Below are 10,057 nucleotides of genomic sequence, written 5' to 3' on the forward strand. Positions count from 1 at the left end.
AATATTTTCTTTATAAAAGGCATTTTTTGAAGGGGAGAAACGATTTTAGTGACTTTAAAATATTTAAATAATGTCTTGTCATTTTGGACATTCTCAGAATGATTGTATGTAATGTAACCATTTTATGTAAATACATACGGTATTTGAACATTTTTTAAGATATTAATCTACAATTTGCTGTTTATCTTTACAAATCCAGTGTGGGTTTTTTTTGTCTGAGCCGGCTAAGTCAGGTTTACAGGAGAAGGGGGTAATTTCACTATTTGATTTACAAATTTTTCATGCATATGCATTCTATTTCAAAATCCGTTGACATCTGTAACCAGCGTTTTTTGATTTTGGCAAAGGTATTACTGAGGGACATAAATCAGCAATATGTATGCGCACCTGCACAATAATGAAGTTAGTGGCCGGCCTTTTAGCACTTATGTATTGTAAGCAAATGTCCTTTACTAGTATTCGTATACAGTATGAACAGTACACGCAGCCTATATGAGACGTGTCGGAACTTGATAAAGTATTTTTAGTTCCTCCCCCCTAGCGTTAGCAGAGCAATGCGCATGCGCTAAAGTACCAGGAGCGTGGATTCTCAAGAAGTAGCCGACATAGAGACTGAACAAACTTAGGATCTTGATGACGAAATAGGGGAGGGGGCAGGCGGGCATTTTAAACTGCAAAGATCAAACAAGTAAGTAGTAATGCTCAGAAACGATTTAGGGTAATGAATTAGGCTACAGTGCAAACTAAATATCGTTAGCAACGTTATAGAAATAACATATTTGAAAATTTGGGTTGACTGTCCCTTTAAGGATAATAGGAGTATATTAGAAACTTTAGAAAGTTGTTAAAAATTGAAAGCGTTGAATCATGAAAGTTTAATTTTTACTAGACTAACCCTTTAAATCTTCACTGATGCAATGCACACCAACACAAGCTTTAAATGTTAAAAAAAATTACACTGATGCCATAGTTTATTTCTGTCTGGCAGCCAAGCAGTTGGCAAAAAAATATTTAAGTCCCTTTAAATCAGGGCTTGACGAGATATACACACACACAGAGCTGGACATTGTTTGTAGATGATCCATTTAAATAGGCCATCTGGGTGTGTTTTTGAAAAAAAAGTGTATAGATTTGCTTATTTTTAAATAACATTGTGATGATTTTCAGACTCCTAAACAAGCCCCAAAATGTTAGATGTATACAGACTTCAGACTGCTTCTATTTGTATAATGGATAGGCAGGGGTGGGGGTCTGCTTTCAGCCCTATTCAGTGGTTGACCCAGGCTAACCTCAACAGTGCTAAATTGGGAGCTTCTAAGTAAGTTTTTAAAAGGTTTTATAATGGATTTTTATATCAGCATCTGTGCATATTATTCGTTATGGTAGTGTCTATTACATGCAGCTAAATTAAAAAGGGGGTATAAAGAGAAGATATGGCCTGGGAGTGAAGGGATATGGTAAAAAGAGAGATTGAAGAGGATTAAATGGATATAGAGAGAGAGAGAGAGTAGATGATTATAAGTTAAAAAAAAAAAAAAATCTCCAGGTCTGTTATGACCTCCCATGTATGTCAGCACTGAGTTTAACAACTTCCTTTCTCTATCCAACTGTTGTCTTCCCCAGAACCCCTAGTTGATGTTACTGCAGGGGTCGATAAATCTGTTTAATGTTTTGGAGCCAGTAAGAATACTAAGTAGCCGGACATACTTTTAGGAGCCAGAAAGTGGTATCTGTATAGAGATCTATGGAGAATAACCCAAAAAGTTAGGAGCCAGGGGTAAAATTCGAGGAGCCAGTGGCTCCCAGGCTCCTGGGTTTGTCAAGCCCTGTGTTACTGTTATGCGCTTATTTTTGTTAATTTATTAATGTATGTAGCATTAATTTGATATAAAAAAAATAATATTAAAAATCACTGCACAATTGAAAACAAATGCAAAGAGGGGGTGGAGTAAGGGGGTGTGACGTGGAATCAGAAGTGTCGAGTTTAGGACTAGTGATTTGGAGTATATCTCGCCTATATACTACAATTTTGGTCTGCTCATATTGTAACATTTGTGAAATTATCTACACAACTACACATTTTGCTGTTCATTATATCACAGACATATCTTTTTGTCTCCTATGTGTAGTGTATATCAGTCCAATAATAAAAATTATGTTCAAACCACAAAATATGAGGCCCAGCAAAAGGATCCATACTCCAAAGGTAAAAAACACTAAAATATTTCCAGCAGCTATCAGAACTCTCCTCCACTTATGTCACACTAAGGTAAGATTATTTAATTGGGACTATCAAGATATAATTATGTATCATTTATATATTACTAGAGAAATGTCAGTTAATTGCATAAGCCGGCACACACCCAGGCCACTATATCATCACTGTTGTTGGTGGCCTAGCTTGCAATTGCTACTAAAACATGGACGGATTGGGCACGGTGTCAACGTTCAGCTTTTAAAATTTACTATGGTTACTTCCCCTGCGGCTGCAGATAAAACACGCATGCGCGAATTACACTATTGATATATTGTTGTACACTTCTAAGCCTGATCTTTATGATACTAATTAGCAACAATGTTATATCTATATCATAAATCTTCATACAGCAAAAAACAGAATCCTATTACATTGTACCCTCATTATATAGACATCGAAATATGGTTCTGGGTATTTTATTCAGATATCGTATGTTAAGGCATTGTTGTAATGGTTAAAACGCTAGTTTGAAGGTGTAACACTGTCCCTTTACGATGGGCGGCTGTACGGATTTAAGCACGGCACAAAGAATGTCTTAATCACGGTGATGCATACTCTAAATAGCGACGGGGTTAATGTCCCTCGTCCAGAAGAGGTTACAAAACATCAATATTTTATACAATTTACTGAGAGGAAATGCTCTATAGCTCCCTCCAGCAGCAAATTGTTAATTATATATTATGGCCATCACTAAACGTATCCGAGGAGGAAGCAGCCATATTGCGGCCTCTAGCAGCCACTCCAAACAACATACTACAATAGACATCTCACCTGCTTCAGCCTGGCCATCAGAACAGTTTTCACACCTGTAACGTCCAGATTTCTCTGCTTGAGTAAAGTTTTGAAATCAATAACCCGCAGGTCAGCCAATTTTTTCCTCTCAGTAGTTACACTGGGAGAAGCCATATTCCGCGACTTGTTCAACAAAATCTACAGCCCAACCTGCAGCAAGGCCCGAATGCAAGAAACCAATCGGTCACGTGACGTCACGAAGCCTAAGAGCCGCCCATACTGTATAAGGGCGGGTCTTACAAGAACTCCCTTGGTTAAACTGCTTGTGGGTAAACCGAAACTAATCATCGAAGAAGAGTGAAGGGAAATCATGTATATATTTTTTTAACCCGTGTCTGATTATTTCCTACTTGAATAATAGTTTAGCTATAATTTGTCACCCAAAGCAAGTTCTCTACCAGTTAACTGTTGTAAAACACGCCGTATCCCTGTTTATCACGGTGTAAAATGAAACCATTTAACAGAGCATTGTATTGTTGCACTGTTGTTTGCGGTGTCTAACCCATGCAAATTGATTCAAAACATTACATCAGCTATAGAACAGCAATGTACTACTGGGAGTTAGCTATCTGAACGCGGTGAAATCTGAGTTTAACGTTCTAAATTATTTTCTCTGCCATATCTCATTATTTTCCTGCAATGTGGGGGTTACTAACAATGCTGCAGTGTTTGTGTCCCCAGGAACAAAAAGGGGAGCCATATTTTGGGGTGTAAAGTCCCTGTTTTCCCCATAGACTTTCCACAGCTACCTCTGCTCACCTACAAGGATACGTTGTATCAATCCCTCAGTTTACATGTTTATATATTTGTAACTGTTTACTGTACACATACAGTTCACAAAAACTGCTTGTGCAATGATAAATGCCGACAGCGTATGTGCGGCAGGCATGATACGCTACATTGTATCATGTCCGTCCGTACTTTAGTAAATCGGCCCCTAAGAGATGGCTCAAGGCAATCATAAACAGAGTTACAGAGATTTTATGGCGTTCACACAAGCCATGAGCAGTGCTTTTAGCCTGTGAGTGTGTGGGGCCCATTTATCAAAGGGCTTGCGGACCTGATCCGACAGTGCGGATCAGGTCCGCAAGACCTCGCTAAATGCGGAGAGCAATACGCTCTCCGCATTTAACATTGCACCAGCAGCTCACAAGAGCTGCTGGTGCAACGCCGCCCCCTGCTGACTCGCGGCCAATTGGCCGCCAGCAGGGAGCTGTCAATCAACCTGATCGTATTCGATCGGGTTGATTTCCGGCGATTCCTGTCCGCCTGCTCAGAGCAGGCGGACAGGGTTATGGAGCAGCGGTCTTTAGACCGCTGCTTCATAAGTTGTGTTTCTGGCGAGTCTGAAGACTCGCCAGAAACACGGCCCTTCAAGCTCCGTACGGAGCTTGATAAATGGGCCTGTTTGTGTGTGTTTTGTTGTTGTTGAGCTAACGGTTTGAACGGTTCCCCAATCAGCCCTCTAGTCATACAGCACCTTTGTTTTAGAGAGATGATTGGAAAATATTTCAAACTGTTAGTTCAACAAACATATTACTTTTCACGTGGGCGGCCAGAGGGCAGAGTATTTGAATTTCAGCGCTACATTAAAAAGTAAGTTATAGTTACAGAGCGTCCTTGGACGTTAATCTTTATACTGTGCCTGTCTTACAATGATTATCCTAGCTTCTTAGTACAACTACTATGTTCAAAATCTATGTTTAAGCAATCTCCTACATAGGTAATTCATGGTCACAGTTTATCTCAATCTCCTGTGTAGGAATAATAATTAGTTGACTACGTTATCTCTGAGGGCATTCTAGGCTCCACCTCCTGTATAAAAATACATGCTAATGATACTCAGACCTTTGTTTTTACAGCAACTTCAGGCACTCTATTTATTGACACTTCTATGTCTCTGTTTCTCATGTTTTCTCATGTCCTCACATTAAGGTAGCATACTACATGAAGCTTCTCATATACATTTCCAGCATTATACACTCCCTCTTAATATATATATCTCAGTGGGTTATATATATTTAATTTAATGTTTCCTTATGTTTGTGGTTATGTATAGACCATTAATCAGATATGACTTACATCTACATTCTCTCTCTTTCGTCTCATATTCTCTGTCCTAAAATTATGAGATATACCATCTATATTACTTTGCTGCTTAGAACGGTCTTGATCTAAGAAAGCCCCTATATTTTGGTCTTTGCCTCTAGTAATAGCTCAGCCCACTCCATAAGAGTATCGTATATCACATATAATGAAAAAGACTAGAATTTATACTAGCCTCTCCCCCTTACACATAACTTCGCTAGGAGTTACCCTATATCGTTCTATACTAAAAAAAGTTCAGAGACCCAAGAGATCTGCCAGACAGACACCCTAACTGGCTCCGCCCCCTCACCACCCCCTTCCCTTTTCCTATCTATCCCGAGTGGCTCTTGCCCGCTGAATTTCCCTCCCCCCCAAAAAAGGTTAAAAAATTAGGTTTCACTGTTTTATGTCCCAGTCACCCATATTCCCCATACTCTAGTTTCTATTAGCATTAACCCTATATAGCATACACTTCATGATCAACACTCCAGACATACTACTATTACCCATGTCAGTTGCTGCTTTTTTACTATTGAACTTCATATATTGTTTAATAAAAGCTCTTAACTGTTTGTATATAGCACCGCTACAGATTGGACATGGCGTATATAATTGTGATACTGGCATTTTAATGTTGTAACTCACAGTTATTCTATGTATGAGAAATGTATGTTTGCTCCTATTAACTATGATTTGTGACTGGACACACTTTCAGTTTTGCTGTGATTATCCACTACCTCAATAAAAATTATTTAAAAAAAAAAAAAAAAAGTAAGTTATAGCGCATCTTCATAACATCAGTACGTTCACCTAACATCGCGGCCGCGGACCTGAATATGATCTCCATATTTATAAAAAAAGCAGGCAAAAAGACACACACCAAGTATGGGGCGATGAGCATCGGACTGTTGTTAACTAGCAGTCATCGATCTTGTGTCTATTCGTCTTTTTACCAACTTTATTTATACCCTGTCACTAAATGCCGCCACTATACTAAAATGTTTAACCCCTATCCCGCCACTCCCAGACCCCGCCGCGGCCTAAATAAAGTTATTAATCCCTATCCCGCTGCTCCCGGACCCCGCCACAACCTAAATCAAGTTATTAACCCCTATCCCGCTGCTTCCGCCACTAAATAAACGTATTAACCCCTAAATCTCTGGGATTGAGCTCTCATCCTATTGGCTGATTGGAACAGCCAATCGGATAAGAGCTGCTCAAATCCTACTGGCCGATTGGAAAAGCCAATAGGATTTTAGCAGCTCTAATCCTATTGGCTGATTGAAAATTTTCAGCCAATTGGAATGCAAAGGATGCCATCTTGGATGACGTCACTTGCATTGAAGTTCCAGTTTACCGCGGCGACCGAATGAAAAGGAGCTCCGCGCCAGATGTCTTCAGGATGGACCCGCTCCGTGCCGGATGGATGAAGATAGAAGATGCCGTCTGGATAAAGACTTCTTGCCGACTGGATGAGGACTTTGCCGGCTGGATAAAGATGGAAGAGGCCACTCGGATGAAGACTTCTTGCCGGCTGGATGGGTCCTTCAAGCGGGACTTCAATAACTGTAAGTGGATCGTCGGGGGTTAGTGATTTATTTAAAGGGACAGTCTAGGCCAAAATAAACTTTCATGATTCAGATAGAGCATGTAATTTTAAACAATTTTCCAATGTACTTTTATTACCAATTTTGCTTTATTCTCTTGGTATTCTTAGTTGAAAGCTTAACCTAGGAGGTTCATATGCTAATTTCTTAGACCTTGAAGCCCACCTCTTTCAGATTGCATTTTAACAGTTTTTCACCACTAGAGGGTGTTAGTTCACGTATTTCCTATAGATAACACTGTGCTCGTGCACGAGAAGTTATCTGGGAGCAGGCACTGATTGGCTAGACTGCAAGTCTGTCAAAAGAACTGAAAAAAGGGGCAGTTTGCAGAGGGTTAGATACAAGATAATCACAGAGGTTAAAAGTATATTATTATAAATGTGTTAGTTATGCAAAACTGGGAAATGGGTAATAAAGGGATTATCTATCTTTTTAAACAATAAAAATTCTGGTGTAGACTGTCCCTTTAAGGTTTTTTTGGGAGGATTTTTTTCTTAGATTAGGGTCTGGGCAGTAAAATAGCTAAATGCCCCTTTAAGAGCAATGCCCATACAAATGCCCTTTTCAGGGAAATGGGGAGCTTAGGTTATTTTAGATAGGTTTTTTATTTGGGGGGGTTGGTTGGTGTCAGGGTGCCAGGAATCAGACTGAGACGAGAAGTGCAAAAATAATCACACCTTTATTAATAGCAAAAAATAATAAAAAGTCCACAAGTAAAATAACAAGCCAGGAATCAAAAGCAGAGCTGGTAGTCAGACGAGCCGAGTCAGGAGCCAAAGCGAGTAGTCAGACGAGCCGGAATCAGGAACAAGGAGAACAGCAGAGTCAGGAACAAGCCAGGGATCAGGAACCAGGAGGGACGTCAGACAGCCAGGTAATACACAGGAGCTCTCACAAACAGGTCTGAGACAACGCAAGGGCAAAGCATACTGAACAGAGGCCCTTTAAATAATAAGTGATGACATCACAATTCTGAGACTGCATCCTGTCTCACACGGATGATGTACACCAGTCTGGCCATAAAAGGAAGTGCAGGAAATGAGCAGCATCACACAGTATGTACCAGAGTCAACAAGAGAGGTGAGTAAAATGACTATCAGCAGCACATGGCAAACAAAGCAAGAAAAAAAACCTGACAGTTTGTTGGGTGGTGGTTTTTACTGTTAGGGGGTGTTTGTATTTTTTTTTTACAGGTAAAAGAGCTGATTTCTTTGGGGAATGCCCCACAAAAGACCCATTTAAGGGCCATTGGTAGTTTATTGTAGGCTAGGGTTTTTTTTATTTTGGGGGGGCTTTTTTTATTTTGATAGGGCTATTAGATTAGGTTTAATTCTTTTTTTATTTTTGATAATGGGGTTTGTTTTATTTCGTAATTTAGTGTTTTTTTATTTTTTGTAACTTAGTGTTTATTTTTTTGTAATTTAGTAATTTTTAATAAGGTTTAATAGTATATTTAAATAATTTGAGTAGGGTTAGGGTTTTTAATATGTAATTTAGTTTATTTAATTGGTAGTTTAATTTAATTGTAGTATAATAGTTAGGGTAGGTTAATTAATAGTTTAAAAATAGTTTATTTTAATTCTACAGGTAAGTTTACATTTATTTGAAGATAGGGATGTTGTAATTTTAATTTAAAGTTAGCGGGTTGTTAGGTTTAGGGGTTAATAGCTTAATTTGGTTTATGGCGATGTGGGGGGCTGGCGGTTTAGGGGTTAATAGGTTTAGTTAGTGGTAGTGATGTGGGAGGCCAGAGGTTTAGTTAGTAAGTTTATTTAGTGGCGGTGGGGTTGGGGAGCAGCGGAATAAGGGTTAATAACATTATGTAGGTGGCTGTGATGTCGGGGGCGGCATATTAGGGGTGTTTAGACTCGAGGCTTATGTTAGGGTGTTAGGTGTAAACGTTACTTGTTTTCAACCATATAAATCAATGGGATATCTGGCAGCATCGAACATAAGCTTTCGCTGCTTTCAGACTCCCATTGATTCCTATGGCATCCGCGGCCTCCAGGGTGGCGGATTGAAAACCAGGTACGCTGGGCCTGAATGGCCGCAAGCGTACCTGTTAGAAATGTGATAACTGGGAAAAATTGTCAGATAGAGCCGAATGTATATTCGGAACATCTGTAATGACGTAAGCATTGATCTGCATCAGATTGAGACAGGCGGGTCGTATTTTACGTCACAAATTTCAAATTTTGCCGGTCTGTAGGCTTTGATAACTAGGTCGGATCAAGCTCGCAATAATTACGCTGCAGAATTCCGGCATATTTGTGGTTGACGGCTTGATACATATCCCCCAATGTATCCATGTAGGTGAGCAGAGCTGACTGACTGTGGAAAGTCTGAGGGGAAAACAAGGACTTTACACCCCAAAATATGGCTCCCCTTTTTGTTCCTGGAGACACAAACACTGCAACATTGTTGGTAGCCCTCATCTGAACCCCTACGCCAATTTTTGTAGGAAAATAATGAGATATGGCAGAGAAAATAATTTAGAATGCTAAACTCAGATTTTACCTGGAACGCATATGGTGAGCCAATGACAAGAGGCATATGTGTGTCACCAGCTAGCTTTCAGTGGTGCTGCTCCAGAACCTACCTAGGTATGTTTTTCAACAAAGGATACCAAGATAATAAAGTAAATGTGACAGTAGACACAAATTGAAAAGTCTCTTAAAGGGCCATTACAGAGGGAAATGACATGCTTTCATTTGTTAGAGAATGCCATTCTAACACTAATAACCCAACAACTCTACGTGTTTAATCCACATAAAGGGTTTAAATACATAGTTAAAAGTACCATTTGAGAGTCAAAGACAATTGCTGGTTCAGATTGGAGACTTTCACCGACCCATTTAGCAGCGGTAGTTGCACTACTTATCTGCAAAACTGAGGCTGCTGACTGGGTCAGCAGCAGTTTCTGCTTGAGACCAGCAGTTCTCTGCACTACCAAAGAAGTACTTTAAAGGGACTGTAAAGTCAAAGTTTCAGAGCATGCAATTTAAAAAAAACAACATAATTTATGCTTACCTGATAAATTATTTTTTTTCATGGTGGTGAGAGTCCACAATCCATTACTCCTGGGTAGTGATGTCCCGAACTGTTCGCCCGTGAACGGTTCATGGCCAACTCAGATTGTTCGCTTTCGCCGCTGCGGGTGAACACATGCGATGTTCGATCCGCCCCCTATGTGTCATCATTGAGGAAACTTTGACCCTGTATGTCACAGCCTTCTGACACATTAGAGCCAATCAGCATCAGACACTCCCTCACAGACCCTCCCATCTTCTTGGCAGCAGCCATTTTAGACTCA

The 10,057-nt window shown here is 39.8% G+C and overlaps 1 protein-coding gene across 1 annotated transcript in view; it reads right to left on the reverse strand.

Moving 5' to 3' along the window:
* The window catches only part of SLTM (SAFB like transcription modulator), a 365,442-nt gene extending 362,223 nt beyond the window's left edge, over positions 1-3,219 (reverse strand). The window contains exon 1 of the mRNA XM_053717529.1: positions 3,029-3,219. Coding sequence (XP_053573504.1) covers positions 3,029-3,163 — 135 coding nt within the window. The 5' untranslated portion in view covers positions 3,164-3,219. The remainder of the gene's footprint in view (positions 1-3,028) is intronic.
* Between the last annotated feature and the right edge of the window lie 6,838 nt (positions 3,220-10,057).

The sequence above is a fragment of the Bombina bombina genome, chromosome 6 (assembly GCF_027579735.1).
Source record: "Bombina bombina isolate aBomBom1 chromosome 6, aBomBom1.pri, whole genome shotgun sequence".
In the NCBI taxonomy this organism is placed as follows: Eukaryota; Metazoa; Chordata; class Amphibia; order Anura; family Bombinatoridae; genus Bombina; species Bombina bombina.